Below are 19,894 nucleotides of genomic sequence, written 5' to 3'. Positions count from 1 at the left end.
TCGGGTGGTTGAAAATATTAAACTATTAACAAAGAAAGCTATACTCGATGATTTTAGAAGTGTTGCACTTCGAATCAACAGCTCGTTCAACTCTATTTCATCAAGAATGGAATGAAATTATTTGCAAGATATTTTATTGACATAAGGCATTGTTTTCTCAAAAAATTAACGAAGATTTGAAGATGACTCTATTACCATACCATGCTTTGCTCATTGACATTCTGTTGCAAGAAAATCAACTTGAATGAAGTGTTTCTTCTGGATGCAGCGCTTCTAATGTCATCGAGTACATTTTTTAACATGGTCTTTAATCAGCTTCAAACGATTAATTTTCCACGATTCCGTTTTTCAGAACCTGAGATCAGGCAGGTTCCTAAACATTCAGGCTTTCCATTTCTTTCACTGATTTTCTAGAAAGCTACTGTACAACAGTTACGGACCAGTATAATTTCTAATCTACTGGACGGTCAATCAGGTTACTTTCTAACATTCTTGTACAAGAAAATCAGTCTCCTCTTTTCTGTTTCTCGAAAAATTATCCACAAAATTATGTACAACTTGCAGAAATTCTCAGAAACCGTAGTGAACGCTATAGTACCTGTACATCCTGTTAGTGGGTCTCCGATGAAGCCTGGTGGACAGGCGCACCTGAAACTTCCTTCTTGATTCGAGCAGATGGCGTCCCTGCCGCATGGGTTCGACCTTGAGCATTCGTCCACGTCCACACAACCTGTGTTGTAAGGTTCGCCTTCGTATCCAGGTGGACAGGTACATTGTCGTCCACCGATTACGTTGGTACAGAGGGCGCCAGGTGCGCATGCGTTAGGTTGGTTACATTCATCCACATCTACGCAGCCGTCATAGGGGTTTCCGTAATAGCCTTCTGGGCAAACGCAGGTATAGTTGCCCGGGAAGTTTTGACAGATGGCGTTTTGACCGCAAATGTTAGGTTGGAGGCATTCGTCGATGTCTGGAAAAGAGAGGTTAGAACTTTGATGGTTGGCATAACATACAGTTAGTTGAAATTGAGAACTGGTATTGTGGATTCTCCTCCCTAATCTTATTTTCTACTTAGTATTATAGTAAGGATTTTTTCGATTCTCTCTGAAAAGAATACCATCAAATGATACATAGATGGTTCTAAAACCATAACGCTGACTGGCACTGGAGTATTCGAGGTTGGCACCAAATGCTCATCGTTAAGCAGATGCCCGAGTGTCTTTCAGGAAGAGATACTTGCAATCTAAAGATGTGTAGAAATGAACCTAGTAAGAATCAGAAATCACAAATATGATATAGTGATACATTCCTACAACCAGGCTGGAATCAAAACATTGAGAAAACTCAACTAAATATGAAAGATCTGTTCAGTCTGGATTCTCGATCATTCGGGAATTGAAGGAAATTAAGAGACCAACACATTTACCAGAAAAGGAGTAAAAACTCCTTTCTTTGGTATAAGTAAATGTACCTACAAGAAAGAGTTTCAGGAGGAAAAAACCGAAAGAGAAACACTCTGATGGAATCTTCCTGGCTTGGATCATTCAAAACTTTCATACTCCAAAGTTTAAGAAGTATTCGTGTATTTTTGAGAAAGATAAGTTAGAATTTTGATATCAGAAATTTCTATTCAATATTTTTGTCTATATTTTTCGAATATGTAGAGGATGATTCATGAGGTAACCTTGCCTGATGATTTGGTAATAGCTATTGAATGAAGATTCACTTCACATTTACTGAATCAAACAACGTTTCTCCAATTGAATATAAAGGACAGTTGTGCCAACTGCTCTCCATGAAAAATTGACAGCTTCTTTGATTAAAATATTCTTGAAATTTCATGTGATATCACCAGCATGGCGAGCATCTTCATCAGAGATGATGGATTAATAAAAGTATCAAATTTCCCCAAGATTAATCTATAGAGAGTGCGCCAACAAAAAAAAAATATACAGGGCGTATATGTCCTACAGTTATTACTCATTGAAAGTCGACTCTACAAGATGGTCAATTAGTACGATGGCGATGAAATTGTAGAACAAGACGTCCTACTCCTGCTTCACTCCTGTCGAGGAACTAGTAATAAACGAATTAATGACGAAACCTACCCATTTTCTGCAACATTTCATCCATCGGAACTGCGACGGCACAAGATCAAAACTGCGTTGATTAAAATATAAATTACATCGATTTATTATATTGAAAATTGATTACGAATATCCTGGATCTACCGGTTTTTTTTTCATGGATGAGATTGACGATCTCTTCAATGGATTCTAATGGTCGGCCTCTAATCGTTTCATATTCTATTATAGTCATATTGGAGTTAATATCGAGGAACAGGTCTTTCTTTTCAGATTGAAGGGGAATGGAGGTATAATTGAAACCGTTCACTAGCAGCTGAGAGAGGTTTTCTATTGGTAAAGCTTTCTGAGAACGAATTTAAGATTAACGATGAAACTAAATTCATCAGTTCTGTTTAGATTACTTCAGAACAGAACTAATACGTTAATTCAAAACTTACCAACACACTGTACTTCCCCGTCTCCTTGGAAACCTGGGTTGCACTTGCATAGGAAATTGGCCGGTAGATTGCAGCACCAAGCGTTCTCCACGCATCTCGAAGCTATGTTGGGATCTTCGCACTCATTAATGTCTGCAAATTGTTTCAAATCAGAATCAAAGACATCTTATCTATCCCAACTCATCAACATCAAGCTCTTCACGCCATATTCTAAACAAGCGCGATTAAAAATGTATTACCAGATCGTTACGATTACGTTTGAGGAAGTGGATGCCATCTAGTTCTTAAATGAAGAGGAGTACAACGAATCCTTCTGTAATATTCTACTAAACTACTTAGGTTAGCAATTGCGTGTTTGATAAATTATTGTTGGAAGGAAGTCTGAGATGACTTGTATAGTCATAGTCATAGTCATTTATTTTTCCATCAAAAATTTACATGGACTGTCAATTAAATATTAAATATAAAAAATAAAAAATGCACACATATTAGTACATATACGAAACGAAACAACCATCACAAACTTTGCAGATCAGCCACACCATCAAAAAACTCCCCCACACTATAAAACTCGCCCTGCATCAACAATCTCCTGGTAGAATACTTAAATTTGGCCGAATGAAACTCTCGAATGCTTAGTGGTAATGCGTTGTACAGATTAATGCCGTTAGACACGAAAACTTATCTTGTAGATTTGATGCATCGAATAAACAAGACCTACCGAGTTTTTGACTTTTTCGTATGATTCCAAAGAGTTCCCCAACATGGTTGGATTATGTTGTAGGATTGTGATATATTTTCAAATCCACAATTTTAATATATCGTTATGAATGTATATCGGGTGTCCCAAGGTGAGTGGCCTATTAGATTATAATGGAAACTATTGATGGTAAAGATTTCAAATTTTGTAGATAGATATTTGGCCATATAAGGTACATTTTTAAAATACATTCACATTTCCAGTGTTGCCGGATGAACGACAATTTGGCAACAACTTTGTTATTTTGAATGGGACATCCGGTATTTCTATTTTTTTTATGATACTCCATAAAATATTAAATCTATTCACTCCTATTTTTTCATCCCTATCTTCAACGGTTTTTGAGTTATTAATTATTTTTCGAAATTTTAGATCAAATTGGCGTATTAAGAAAATGACTCTAGTTCGCTCAATATTTGAGATTTAAGTCAGAAATTTTGCAAGTCGTTAGATATTGATCTGATCTGTGTCACTGCATTTGAATTATGGTCGTCAATAATACAGGACGGACCAAAAAAAATCATCATTTGCCAAGTTACAAAATTGTAAAAAGTCTATTTTTTCAAATTAGACACCTAGTATATTTTTCAATTTTTGGAATCAGTACAACACACTCTACAATTTTTCTATTCACGTCCCTATACCTATCTCAACTGGACTCCGAGTTATATGCGTTTATTAGAACTCACATTGATTCAATAAGCGTTAATTTCTTTTGTATTGTTATTTTCTCTATGTCGTTCATAGATCGATATATCAATGAATCAGTTCAATCCATAAATGTCAAAATAAACAATTATTGCCTAACAGGTGTTTTGTTCCGAGGTTTTTCTATAAATAATGGCTCAAGAAAGATATATACATATAACGCATATAACTCGGAATCCAGTTGAGATAGGTATAGGGACGTCAAAAGGAAAATTGTAGAGTGTGTTGTACTGATTCCAAAAATTGAAAAATATACTAGGTGTCTAATTTGAAAAAATAGACTTTTTTACAATTTTGTAACTTGGCAAATGATGATTGTTTTTGGTCCGTCCTGTATTATTGACGACCATAATTCAGAAGCAGTGACACAGATCAGATCAATATCTAACGACTCGCAAAATTTCTGACTTAAATCTCAAATATTGAGCGAACTAGAGACACTTTCGTAATACGCCAATTTGATCTAAAATTTCGAAAAATAATTAATAACTCAAAAACCGTTAAAGATAGGGATGAAAAAGTAAGAGTGAATAGATTTAATATTTTATGGAGTATCATAAAAAAAATAGAAATACCGGATGTCCCATTCAAAATAACAAAGTTGTTGCCAAATTGTCGTACATCCGGCAACACTGGAAATGTGAAATTATTTTAAAAATATACCTTACATGGCCAAATATCTATCCACAAAATTTGAAATCTTTACCATCAATAGTTTCCATAATAATCTAATAGGCCACTCACCTTGGGACACCCGATATTATATTGAATGAAATATTTTAATTTGAGTGATTCCCGATTAAATATACAAATTTGAATATCTGGAATATTTTTCCTAATTTTCGAATTTTTAATAAACAGAATATTTATTATTTTCTGTATCTACCTGATGAAATCCAAGGTTTGTCAACTTTGCTCTCCTAGTGTCATCGGTTGTTTCACGTCGTTTGGCGCACTTGAAGTTTGTTTTCTGAATTTCTGATATATTTAGGTATTTATTTCAATATATTGTGAGTTGATATGAAACGTTGATTCACTATGGGATATAAGAAGTGCGTTTTTTGTGGAGAAACTCGCGAATTGAGTGAAATATCGTATCACTGATATGTTTTCATTTCCGCACGCTTCACGTCAAATTTGATATTTCATGTTGGGAACAAAATTTGTTTACTGAAAATGACATATGCTCCCTCTATCTATTTTTATTACTCTGAGGTTGTATATCATGATTGAAACAAGTTTTATTCTTTCTATATCTTCACTACCAAAAATATTGGGTATTGACAACTTGAGGATTGTATTGCGTTATCGAGCTGTGTCGACCTTGTTTCAAGTTCATCATCTGCGCCATTCGTAGAATGTCTGAAGATAAACTTGAAATTAGTTCGAAACTACGCGGTAACACAATGTTATTCTCAAATTGTTAATATACTCACTACATCTTCTATCCTAAACAGACAATAGTCAGAAACGAACAAAAAAAAATTGCGAAATCCATTCAGAAATCCGACCTGAAGGACCAAAATTCTCCGATAACCTGGAAATCGATACCAACGTATGAAATCGAATCCCTGCTGGACATTGAACTTCTCGATCACATCCCACGTTAGCAATACCCGAATTTAACGGTTTTTCTCGGAATCTTTACGATCAGATCAACGTCTCCCATCGATTTCATATAGCGGAACTATCACACAATAAATTATAGATTCAAGAGAGCCAGTGGTGAGATAATTCGGATTATGTCTATTTTCGTTTTTTTTTTTTGTGCGATATATCAAGCCTAATTATGAGCTATTAGAGGCGTGATTCCTATATTCTAGGAGTTAAATGCCTATTATTTAGCGATCGTGCTATGATTGACGTCGGGAGCTGTGCAGAGTTCAACGGATTGGTATAAAAAAAATATGGTCTGGAGTTTTTTTTGAGATTTACTCTCTCAACACACACCGTTGGAGTCTATGTGAAGAAACTATAATTGAGGCTGGAAAATGATGACGTAGAAGAGCCATTCCTGAATTTGTATATTGACATTAAAAAAAAATAAAATCTACATAATAAAGGGTGTTTTTTTTTAGAACTATAGAACTTTAAATTGCAATAAAACAACGATGGATTATTCGATTGACATGAATTTTATTTATCCGCGAAATAATCTTGTGGCATTACATTTTAAAAATGATTTCTGGCATATGACCGCCACGGCTGGCTCGAATGTAGACCAATCTGGACGTCCAATTTTCGATGACTTTTTCCAACATTTGTGGCCGTATATCGGCAATAACACGGCGAATGTTGTCTTCCGAATGGTCATGGGTTTGTGGCTTATCCGCATAGACCAATGACTTTACATAGCTCCGCAGAAAGTAGTCTAGCGGTGTTAAATCACAAGATCTTGGAGGCCAATTCACAGGTCCAAAACGTGAAATTAGGCGGTCACCAAACGTGTCTTTCAATAAATCGATTGTGGCACGAGCTGTGTGACATGTTGCGCCGTCTTGTTGGAACCACAGCTCCTGGACATCATGGTTGTTCAATTCAGGGATGAAAAAGTTAGTGATTACTAACTTTTTCATCCGTATGGCTCTATACCGATCACCATTGACTGTAACGTTCTGGCCATCATCGTTTTTGAAGAAGTGCGGACCAATGGTTCCACCAGCCCATAAAGCGCACCAAACAGTCAGTTTTTCTGGATGTAACGGTGTTTCGACATACACTTAAGGATTAGCTTTACTCCAAATGCGGCAGTTTTGTTTGTTGACGTAGCCATTCAACCAGAAGTGCGCTTCATCGCTAAACAAAATAAAATGGACGAATTGCGCGATACGTTTTCCGCACAGAACCATTATTTTCGAAATAAAATTGCACTATTTGCAAGCGTTGTTCAGGCGTGAGTCTATTCGTGATAAATTGCCAAACCAAACTGAGAATAAATCATTTGACAGCTGTTAAATCTGTCGCCATCTTGAACAGTAATACCAACTTAAAGTTATATATCTCGAAAAAAAAACACCCGTTATTTCCAATAAATTTTGATTTAATGTAATGTTATATTGTTCATCGGATATTCAAGAAGGATGAAGTCGACTAGATCAATTTGCGGAGTATGTCAATATGTGGGCTTGGTATATCTGCCAGCTAACAAAGTTAGATCAGCAGCAGATGAGCTAGATGAAGCGATTATGTAGATTTGTTGACAATGTGGTTCTGCTGGATTACTAGTACTTATGTACACAAATTGACTATATCAATAAGGAAATATGAATTGTATAATTTGTATATTTAGGATCAAGAATCACTTTGATAGATAGTTGTAATCATTTAAATGTGAAGCTCGGTAGTTTTTTCTTATTTGTAGGGTTCATTGAGCTCGTTTGAGGTTTGGAAGTGGTCTGGAGATGCGAATTTTTGAATGAGAATGAAATAAATTTCGAATAGAGATATCTGAAGATTTTAAATATCCAAGGTGCATTTTAGATCAGCTCAATAAGAATTCTTCTGATGCCATTGGAGAGGATAACAATCCAAATTGCTGTTTGCAAGACTGAATCATTGGCACGCACTTGTGTCCAGAAATTTTTCATGAAATCCCTATCTTAACTCATAGACGCAGTATTGTGACCATTTGCCAAGTCACTGATTAACGTTTATCTCCTCCGAAGATGGACCGATCAAAAAATGCTCATCATTCATTTTCATTACTCCAATCTAAACGATCAAATCTGTTCAAACAAAGATCTTTTGTTGTTTCAAAATCTTTTCTCGACAACGTCTCGCCAAAATTTATTTCTGTGGTCGTCTATGGGTACGTGCCTAGTTATTAAGTGTCAGTTTAGCATCCGCATGCTTACGTGACTCGACCAGAGTTGAAGGTCGTCTTTTCAAGTTCAAAATTGCCCATACCGAAGAGTCATCAATATGAATTCTGACAGTTATTGAACGATACAATCAGGGGAGCCATTCAGCAATTCGTATTTGACACTCGATAGTTCCTAGAGAATCTGAACTGGATGTAATGGTCGTTGATAACTTGAATCATCGCCAAACTGGGGATGAAACAATCTGTGAGTTTGAGGATTTCAATCTTTACTTGATGAAAAGTTTTGGATTAACGATGAAAATAGGTAAAATTTCCAATGAAGTAATCATATCATACGATATTAACTATATATCCGGTCAATGTATCAGCAATAGGAAAATGCCATCCACACGACCGTTGTCAGACAGAAGGTCTCCACGCCACTACGTAGGACTCACAATCGAAAGTAACCCAAGGAGAATGCTTGTCATCAAGGGAGGATAGCGATATACCGGTTTCACCCTTATTAGGGATCATCAGTACCGCATAACCCTACCCAAAACTCCTTGGGTTACTTTCGATTGTGAGTCCTACGTAGTGGCGTGGAGACCTTCTGTCTGACAACGGTCGTGTGGATGGCATTTTCCTATTGCTGATACATTGACCGGATATATAGTTAATATCGTATGATATGATTACTTCATTGGAAATTTTACCTATTTTCATCAAGTATTTCCAAATGTTAGCCGTTTTATTTATTATTTTGGATTAACATCCAGAAGCTTTCGTTCAAATTTTGATAACCAGTTAGAGCGTTTTTTACTTTTGAAGACTTCAACATCGATCAAGGGACAAAATTGAAGCCGAGAAAGCTACAAATGTGCAACCAGTGGTCACGCATCCAGATACTAATCCTGACAAACGCTGGACACTCAGCAGATGCTTTTCGTACTAATTTCGATAACAAAGACTTTCATTTAGTTACACAAAGATTCCAAATCAAAAAAGAATGAATTATTGTTGAGAATTTCTCATACAAAGTACCAGTCTTGTCAACGGAGAACCTTCTTATTCAAGGTAAACATTAAAGAACCCTGGAACATTGATGAATGTTTATGATAAATAACCCTTGTCAGGCACACGCCCTAAACGAGCAAAGGTGTTGCTCTCGTACCTTTTGGGTATTAATTTACCACCCGAAAGGTGTAATTTAATGGATTTTCGGCACTTTTGGGATGGTACCCTAAATTGAATAATAACGAAAGGTTGTTTATGGAAAAACAAGATTGTGATTTGGACCGGCTATCAAATTTTATCTGATACGTCTCTTGGATTGTGTGAATATTGTTCAATGAAGAACGTTAAAAATTTTATACACCTCTATACAGTTCACTTAATAAAACCTGGACCTAACCTGTACAAAACATTTTTTTAACATTCTACTTTATTTGTTAACATAGTCACTTTCAATGGTGATGGGTAAATCTATTCCAACGCCCTCTAAATTTTCAAAAGGTATCTTTTTTGCAAAAAGAGAATCTTATTTGCTTTCGAAATTGTTTTGAACCTCGCTAAGCACTTCTCCATTAGAGCTAAATTTAACAACAGTATAACACCTTTCAACTATTATCGTTGATGGAGAAGATCCTGAATAACACTTATCAATTACTTGCTCTACTATATAGAATTGTATATTTTTTTTCATAAGAAAATAGTGTTTTATCAATTCACTTTTCATCCATTTCTCCAACAACAACAAATTAAGAGTTACTCAATCTTCAATATCTCGATCCAGACTTAACTTCTATGTTCTAAAATTGAGATACACATAAAAAAGTGGTAAGATGGTGCAATGGGTTCACCAGGGACTTATTGAGTCACTTGATACTATCAGGATGGCACCACTTGAAGGACCTCTTTCGAAAGATCTTGAACGAGTTTTTTAGGGTAGTTTGGTGACAAATATTGGCAGCCAAGCTTCAGAAATTCGACACCTTCTGAATTTTTGGTGATTTCAAATCAAAAGTTTGTTCCAACGAACCACCCAAGGTTTGAGAGACGACTTGAAATGCTTAGAAGAGCTAATAGTTCATTCTAAAACAACGTGCAGAAAAGGCTCCTATTCGAACACGAATGCGAAATTCGAAAAGAGCGACGAAAGATCGAGTTTTCGAAGGCACGAGTGTTGGAATTGTCTTCTGCAACGAGTATATGATGATATTTTCTCTATTTCAGTCAAGTTTTGTGAAATAAGGTCGAAATTCAATGAAAAATTCAGATTATCTATCCTAGTTACTTTTGTATTTTATCTCGACAGTTGGTGTGACTGTTACGAAAATTGACAGATTACGGATTTTGAATTTGAATCGTACATTTCGAATTTCGAAATAATTTACAATTACACATTAAATTCGTGAATTATGTCTGACGAAATCGAATTAACACCAACAGAATTTAGAGAAATTATGAATAATGTTGCAAATCATTACAATACATTCATATTATATTATATTGACCATTGACGTGTGTTGACATTTGATAAAATCGGAAGTCAGTGTAGACAACCACAAAACGAAAAATGTAACTGAACACAATGCTGTATTAAATTCATTACAGCACTGTTTTCAGTACTGTAATGAACTCATTACGATACTGAACTACTCTTGTTGTTAACTAATATTCTTACTCTACAGTAAGAATATTAGTTAACAACAAGAGATCTAATATCGATGCTAGTACTCAGCAAATATGTAATCTTAATAATCAAGTCCAGGAAATTTTACAGATTCCTTCTTCTGAATGGCAACATCCAATACAGATGTCACCACCACCAATCAAACGCGAATACCAAAACGAAGGATTCCCAACATCGCCAATCGAGATTTATACACTTGACGAGACTAGCGCTTTAATTAAATCGGATTCGATGCACTCCTACGCGTCACCTCCGCCCCTCTCCACCACTTCATTAATAACCGACGCAGTGGGTAATGGAAGATTAACTGTACAAGTCGGCGAGTGCGCCCGTGACGTGTAGGGGCAACTTTAGCATTAACACCTCCGTTTTTGAGGCCCGGAATGCGGTTGAAACCAGGAAATAATAATGGATGAGCTGCATCAGCACCGCCTTTCACGCGGACGTGCACCAGATATGGAAATTGCCTATCTGCCACTCAATGATCTCGGTGTGCAAGGTTGTTTGATGTTGGTAGGCTCACAGATAGAGAGTTGAATTTGTAAGAATTGCCTTAAGGTCGATAGGAGTGATTTGGATATTTTTTTTAGCCTTTTGAAGTGAATGTCACCTTCGTAACGAAAACAGTATTGGACCTAACACAGAGCTTTGAAGAACACCATTAAGTGTCATAGAAAGCAGAAAATCACCTGCAAATGTAAAACATGTACTCTAATGCTTCTCTAATTTTTCAATTCCTTTGTCTTTGCTTTCGATATAGGCTTCAACATCGGCAATAAATTTTTTATTCTTCATTAGAGACAAATGTCTTCCTTGGAGCATTCCTTCGAGGTCTGCAAAAGCCACTAATCACTGAGGACCAGATTTGAAGAATGAGCTGGATAGTCATGTATAGGGATTTATCAAGCCAATTAGCTTGACATTTCAACCAACTACTAGACTTGATAATCAAGTTCGTGAAAAATTACATATTTGAACTTGACTTGACTTGATATCAAGCTACTTGATATTACTTGAGCTTGATATGCACGCGTTGCATGGCATATATTTCTGCAATCTAGTGCGCGCTTAGACTAAATTAGGGGATTCCTCGAGCGCCGAGAGACTGAAGCATTCGCCAGTGTGATTTTATTAATAGTTTTCTCACATTTCTATGGAATCTATTGGTAGGTTTTAGTAGTTTCAGAAAGATCTTTCCGAACTTATCCAAAATGACCAAGGATTTTTCATCAACGCCAGCATCTACAGCTCCTGTTGAAAGACAATTTTCCTTCGCTGTTACAGTTACAAAAACCCGCATTGGGTTAGACGACAAATCTATAAGATGCCTCATGTGTCTTAGATCCTGGATGGAAAATTATGAAATCAAACAAAGCCTGGAGGTTTATCAATATTGAGAAACTTAATTTTTTAATATTTTTTGTTTTGTTATGATTTCATTCATGTTTCTATTTCAAAAGAGTTGATATTTTTGGTTCTTTCATACAATAAGTACTATTTTTGCTGTTTTCTCAAACAACTGAAAGTTGATTCGGATGACAAAAGGTAGTATTTCGATCACATTTGATTCAGCATATGTTGCAGCATGCTGTTAAAGATGGAGCGAAGAATTTCTAGGATATGTAACTAAAATTATATCCCATTTGAAAAAAAGAATCTTCAAGGAATTTTGCATAACTCTCATGTTATTATTTCACAATCAACTATAGGGTTTCAAATCACCATTGAATCAGTGTTGTGAAGGGCTACAACTCCCAAACAATCGGCCGGATTTGCCCCATCAATTCTACCGTGAAGTAATCATAAAATTTCAGGCGGAATAGATTTCCGGAAGCAACAGGAAAAAGCTCATAATTTCGCAATCTATGAAGAATATAAAAAACAAAAACTCATCGACTGATAACTGTTATACCCTTCATTTGTGTCACAATCCATCGGTTCCAGCAGATTAGCACAGTTAAACATATCCTTCCGCAAATCTCCTAGTGGTACTGTTACAGAACGTAATAGCGTTAAACCTCCAGAGTTGCAGTTAACAAGAAAAGGAAATTAATTTCAGAGAATGGAAATTGTATGTGCGTTCATAACGGCCCCAACAATTCCCTTTGGGCTATAGAGTTGTAACTTGAGTGCGAAAAATCCCCCGGTACAGTTGGCTAGAATTTATTCCTTCAGCATTGAGCATTTGCCAGGGTTCTCTTAACACTTTTCGGTTATTCCTTGTAGTTGTATTTACCTGTAGACTCTTAGGGGAAGATCATTCGATGATTCATGTTGACAATCGTGAAAATTTGACAGTTTTAAACGTCAAATAAATGAAATTGTGTTGTCTTGCATTCACAGATAATTTTGAAGAGACCTCAGAGTAATAAACATAGATAGAGGCAGCATATGTCGTTTTCAGCAAGCAACTTTTGTCCCTAACATGAACTATCAAATTTGACATGATGCGCGCGGAAATGAATACATATCAGTGATACGATATTTCACTAAATTCGCGAGTTTCTCCACAAAGAACGCACTTGTTATGTCCCATAGTGAATCAACGTTTCATAATAACTCAAAATATATTGAAATAAATACCTAAATAAAAGGTGTTTTTTTTTCGAGGTATATAACTTTAGGTTGGCATTACTGTTCAATATGGCGACCGATTTAACAGCTGTCAAGTGATTTATTCTCAGCTTGCTTTGGCAATTCATCATGAATAGACTCATGCCTGAACAACGCTCGCAAATAGTGCAATTTCATTTCGAAAATAATGGTTCTGTGCGGAATACGTATCCCGATTTTCATAAGCGCATTTTGTTTAGCGATATAGCGTACTTCTGGTTGAATGGCTACGTCAACAAACAAAACTGCCGCATTTGGAGTGAAGCTAATCCTCAAGTGTATGTCGAAACACCGTTATATCTATAAAAACTGACTGTTTGGTGCGCTTTATGGGCTGGTGGAATCATTGGTCCGTACTTCTTCAAAAACGATGATGGCCAGAACGTTACAGTCAATGGTGATCGGTCTATACCGCCATGATTTCATACCTGAATTGAACAACCATGATGTCCAGGAGCTGTGGTTTCAACAAGACGGCGCAACATGTCACACAGCTCGTCCACAATCGATTGAAAGACACGTTTGGTGACCGCCTAATTTCACGTTTTGGACCTGTGAATTGGCCTCCAAGATCTTGTAATTTAACACCGCTAGACTACTTTCTGTGAGGCTGTGTAAAGCCATTGGTCTATGCGGATAAGCCACAAACCCTTGACCATTTTGAAGACAACATTCGCCGTGTTATTGCCGATATACGGCCACAATTGTTGGAAAAAATCATCGAACATTGGACGTCCAGATTGGACTACATCCGAGCCAGCCGTGGCGGTCATATGCCAGAAATCATGTTAAAAATGTAATGCCACCAGATTATCTTGCGGATAAATAAAATTCATGTCAATCGAATAATTCATCGTTGTTTTATTGCAATTTAAAGTTCTATAGGTCTGAAAAAAAAACACCCTTTAGAACTTCAAGCGTGACAAACGATGAGAAACAGCCGATGACACTAGGAGAGCAAAAGTTGCCAAACCTTGGATTTCATCAGGTAGATACAGAAAATAATAAATATTCTGATTATCTTAAATTCGACAAAAAGGAAAATAAGTGCGAAAAATCTCCGGTACAGTAGGCTAGAATTTACTCCTTCAGCATTTTGGTTTTTGCCAGGGTTCTCTTAACACTTTTCGCTAATTGGCTGTTACGCGAGATGGTATCTGTCGAAACCGAAGTAGAGGTTGGCCAGAGGACCTCCTCATATACTTTTGATGTCGATTACGGTAAAGTGTCTGGATTGTTTCTCATGACTGTGAAGTCGCTTGTCACAATTTTTAATGGTTTTGGCCCGATGGGTACCAATTTAGCTGGAATGCGAAGCGGGTTCTTAATTAAGATACCCCTGGTGTTTTGTTTGGTGAGATTCGGTCTCAGTGGTCAAATTAAAAAGACGTTTCATGTCGCAGGATGGATTCCTTTGAACGAACGGCTTAAACTCACTTATGGAGAAATTGTGATAACAATGAATTCTATAGGTACGTCCGGTCGTAAATTTCCGAAAGTTAAGACCTAGAGACTTGAAATTTTTAGGGTACGTTGAGGTCTGGATGCGTCGACTAAGTTTGTTTATGAGGCAAATCCTCAGAGTAAAAAACATAGACAGAGAGAGCATTTAAAATTTTCATTGAGCAAATTTTGTCCCCAACATGTAATAACAAAATCTTATCAGTGATTTCATATTTCACTCAAATCGCTAGTTTCTCCACAAAGAACACACTTCCTGTGTGTCATTGATTCCCGATTAAATAAGCAAATTGGAATATTTGGAATCCGATATTATTCCTAATTGTTGAATTTATATTGAGCAGAATATTTGTTTTTTTCTGTATCTACCTGATGAAATCCAAGGTTTGGCAACTTTTGCTCTCCTAGTGTCATCGGTTGTTTCACGTCGTTTGGCGCGCTTGAAGTTTGTTTTCTGAAGTTAAAATATATTTAGGTATATATTTCAATATATTTCGAGTTAATATGAAACGTTGATTCATTATGAGACATAAGAAGTGCGTTTTCTGTGGAAAAACTCGTGAATTGAATGAAATATCGTATCACTGATATGTTTTCATTTCAGCGCGCTTCATGTCAAATTTGATAGATCATATTGGGAACAAAATTTGCTTACTGAAAATGACATATCCTCCCTCTATCTATGTTTATTACTCTGAGGTTGGGGCAGTGTTCAATTTTGTTTTTATGTGCCGAATCAAAATATAGCATTATTACACAACACTCAATTGATCAGTAGTCCAAATTCAATTGCAATTCACAATCTGAAGATACGGATGTTGATTTCTTGATAAAATACTATGAATGCGACTGTAACTGCTCGTAAAATAATAGAATTCGACTTAATTATCAATAGGAAGGTCGAATAATTTGGTATATCAAAGTCCATGATTATAAACATTTTTTTACACCAACGCATAGGAACGAATGAAAATAACGTCACTTCTATTGCATGCATTTTTCTAATGTCTATGATTATTGCTCTGAGGAATCATCAAAATCTCACAAAATTCAAGAAGAATATCAAGACAAAACGGGTAAAGTCCTGACTTGAAATCAGGAGCTTTCGAGCTCTCATTCTCCTTGTGGGTCTTACGTCAATGTCAAGGAAGACATCAGATAACCAAAACGTTTCTGGGTTCAACGATCAAACCGAGCACGCAACAAAAGCCCCGTCGTATGACAATGGTGAAATGATAATGTCTTGTTAAATTGCACGTCAATTATTAGAACTACTCGCGCCACAGGTGCTAATATAGGTGCACATTTCATATGCACTACTGAGTCCATGGGTTATAACTGTTCGAGACGTTCAGGATCACACACCAGGCGTCCTAACTGTAGTTCATTAAACCGCAAATTAAATCAATTTACTGTTCATGCATTACGACGCGTCCTTTTGCCTGTTCTGGTCGTTTGAGATTTTTTTTATTTGGAGATTGGCGAAAGATTTCGATGTCCCTTCCCTTCTTTCTGTACGTTCGTTCATTAGTAGTTGAGTACATTTAATTTATTTATTATTGTGTTATTATTCAATTGTGTCATTATTTATTCCTTCAATTTTTGCGCGAATTACGCCCTTGGAAACCACATATATGTATACAGTTATGTGGTCCTCAAAGGCTCAACTGGCGAATAATGACGGGAGCTTAAGCTGCGGACGTCAGTTGTATAATAATTTTTCAATATTCTTTTTGAATTTCTTATTCTTTTGATGACGCTATCAAAATTAAATTTAGCAAGATGTTCTGATGTTATAATTATACAGGATCAGGATGAGACCATAGTGCATGATCGGGCGATATAACTTTCGTGAATTTTGGGCTAGGAAAATGATTCATAATTTTGACGGACACGACAGCACTCAGCGCATAATCTTGAATTATTTCTATCTCTACAGGCTGTTCTGAAAGTGGTGAAACACGATACCACCCTGTTTATTTCTTAATTGGGGAGCCCATAGAGTAATAAACATAGATAGAGGAAGTATACGCAATTTTTACATGTCCCCAACATGGTTAGATCACGTTGTCGGATTGTGATATATTTTCAAATCTACAATTGTACTCTATCGTTATTAATGTATATAATATGGAATGAAATATATTTATTTGAGTGATTCTCGATTGTTATTCGTTACATGCTAAAGAACACACACACAACACAATCCATCACAGGTTATGAAGCGTTTTTTTTAATTGAACCAGATAAGAGAAGTTGAGTTCCATTTCTCGGATATTCATGCAGTTCTGTCATATATCATTTTGAGGTACGCATTTCCTGAAAATAATAAGTCTTCTTCATTAGAGACATAATTAACAACCCGTCTTCAAACAAGGTCTTACTATTATTTCGACGAAATCCACGATCATCAAGAAACTTAATCGTGTAACTCTGTGCCAATTCATAACGCGATTATGAGCTTGTCAGCGTATGAAGTCGCCAGTGTTGCCACCATAAATGATGGTATCATAAACGACGTGATTTTTTCCCTTTTTCCCATAGGTCTATAACAGAACTCGCCTAACGGTTGTCGTAAACTTCTTAACTCAAGGAAACCATTCTTTTTCAATCTTGCCGTGTACACTCCTGTCGAATGAACACTTATAATAACCCTGAATTCACTCTGGTTCATTACTATTTTACTGCGTAGGACGCTAAATTGAATGTTCCTAGTTGAGCCCTGTGCCCCAAGATCGTGAAATAATATGGTAGCAGGCCAAACCCATAAAGCGCACTAGCCAACTAAGATCATCAACCTTGCTGGATCAACGAACTGGACCACGACGTCTTCTTCTCTAGACACGACAACAATTCGCCATCATCAAGTTGGCTAGTTTAGGAAGTATCTAATAGGAAGTTTTTATATAGCCTTTGGTTCCTTGTAGAATCTTAACTAGGGGAAGATGATTCGATGGTTTCATGTTGGCAATCGTGAAAATTTGACAGTTGTTGGTTGTTTACGTCAAATCGATGAAATTTGTTGCCTAATATTCAGTTTTGTCAGATATATCTACTTTTGAAAAGATTTGGAGATTCGTTTCAAGATACTAGTTACTATCTTTCAAAAATTTCATGAACTTAGAATGCGTAGCTGATATTCTCAACGAAATACTGACCTTTACCCTTAGAGTAATAAACATTGATAGAAAGAGCATATGTCATTTTCAGTAAGCAAATTTTGTTTTCAACATGTACTATCAAATTTAACATGAAGCGCGCGGAAAGGAAAACATATCAGTGATACGATATTTCACTCAATTCGCGAGTTTCTCCACAAAGAACGCACTTCTTATGTTCCATAGTGAATCATCGTATCATATAAACTCAAAATATATTGAAATAAATACCTAGATATATCAGAAATTCAGAAAACAAACTTCAAGCAAGCAAAACGACGGGAAACAACTGATGACACTAGGAGAGCAAAAATTGCCAAACCTTGGATTTCAGCAGGTAGATACAGACAATATCTTCCAATTATTCCAAATATTCAAATTTGCATATTTGATCGGGAATCACTCAAATAAATATATTTCATTCAATATAATATACATTTATAACGATATAGTAAAATTGTGGATTTGAAAATATATCACAATCCGACAACGTAATCTAACCATGTTGGGGACATGTAAACATTGCGTATACTCCCTCTATCTACGTTTATAACTCTATGCATTTGACCTTAACCAACACCCATATGTCATGAATCAATTAATGTGTCATTATGACATTCAAATGTCAGCCAATTCAAGTATAACTTCATCAATTATACATCCCCCCCTTAATAAAGACTTCTTCAGTAAAAAGATCTCTTATTCAGATCTAATTATCAATTCTCTTTGGGTTATTTATACTTTTGAGACTGATTTATGTTCTCCTTCATGCTTTAAACCTCTCCCATGCATTGTCAATCGATAGTCCCTCTACCATAAATAAGAATAACGTAACGAAATTGACTGTAGTACTTTTTACATTGTAGTTCGCGTCGAGAATATTAAAACTATTTTGTCTGGAAGATACACCCGTCAATCAATCTAGAATTCCCCAAGTTTTTTCCCAGATCTTGTTTGCTCAAACGCCAACAAAAACTGGCGGGTAAAATATAGCAATTAGTTGGAGAGTACGAGAGGCTTATCTGTCCAACGAGAATTCCAGCGGAGTAGACTTCTTCGATTCAAAACAGTAATGGATTAACTCGGGACGACAATTATCAACGGATGGGTGGATTGATAATATCCATTAGGTCCCCTGAGCGAAGATCCAACAGTTCTCATCGTGAGAGCACTTGAAGAACTTGAACGTTATGGCCGGCTAGATGAAAGTGAAATGCAATTACATTTTTCGATGTTAGAAGAGAGGAATACTGCGAAGAGGAATATGATTTTAACTTTCTCACGGAGTACACTTGGATTCTGCTTTCTTGGTGCATGAGAACATCAAAAACTATTCTGAAATTAGGTTATTTGCAACTAAACTTATATCGTTGCAAATTCTGCACTAGGGTTTTTTGTGACTTTTCTCTGCCTTTATCGACTAATTGAATAAAGGAATTGTTATATATTCTATAAAGGTTCAAATTGTAGGGCTATGAACATTGAAATCAGGTAACCAATTTTGACTAAGTCAACGTTTAGTCCATATATTAGGCCAATTGAAAAGTCCTCGGTCTGATCCACAGATGGAGGTGCTGGTATTAAATCCATATGATATTTCGTTAGTACCAACCTTCAAACGATACGTGTCAAAATTTGACAGCAGTCTGACCATTAGTTCGTGAGATATTGCGTTGTGAGTGTAACTATTTTTGTTATTTGAAAAAAGATGGAAAAAAGAATTTCGTGTGCTGATAAAATATTGCTTTTTGAAGGGAAAAAATACAGTTGAAGCAAAATCTTGGCTTGGTGAAGAGTTTTCGGGGTCGGCACCTGGAAAATCAACCATCATTGATTGGTATGCTAAGTTTCAACGTGGTGAAATGAGCACCGAAAACGGCGAACGCAGTGGACGCCCAAAAGAGGCTGTCACCGACGAAAAAATCAAAAAAGTTCACAAAATAATTTTGAATGACTGTGAAAAAAGTTGATCGAGATAGCAGACATTGTGAAGATATCATCTGGACGTGTACATCATATCATTCACGAATAATTGTACATTAGAAAGCTGTGTGCAAAATGGGTACCGCGCGAGCTCACAATCGATCGAAAGCAACAAGGTGTTAATGATTCTGAGCAGTGTTTGAAGCTGTTCGAGTGCAATAAACCTGAATTTATGCATCGGTGACAATGG

The 19,894-nt window shown here is 36.3% G+C and overlaps 1 protein-coding gene across 1 annotated transcript in view; it reads right to left on the bottom strand.

Moving 5' to 3' along the window:
- Positions 1-19,894, bottom strand: part of LOC123680044 — a 225,248-nt gene that overhangs the window by 85,251 nt on the left and 120,103 nt on the right. The window contains exons 6-7 of the mRNA XM_045617694.1: positions 2,525-2,656; positions 599-970 (exon numbers count right to left, since the gene is read on the bottom strand). Coding sequence (XP_045473650.1) covers positions 599-970; positions 2,525-2,656 — 504 coding nt within the window. The remainder of the gene's footprint in view (positions 1-598; positions 971-2,524; positions 2,657-19,894) is intronic.

This window comes from Harmonia axyridis, chromosome 5 (assembly GCF_914767665.1).
Source record: "Harmonia axyridis chromosome 5, icHarAxyr1.1, whole genome shotgun sequence".
NCBI lineage: Eukaryota > Metazoa > Arthropoda > Insecta > Coleoptera > Coccinellidae > Harmonia > Harmonia axyridis.
Note: the sequence above shows the minus strand (reverse complement) of the source record. Positions and strands in the feature narration are given on the sequence as shown.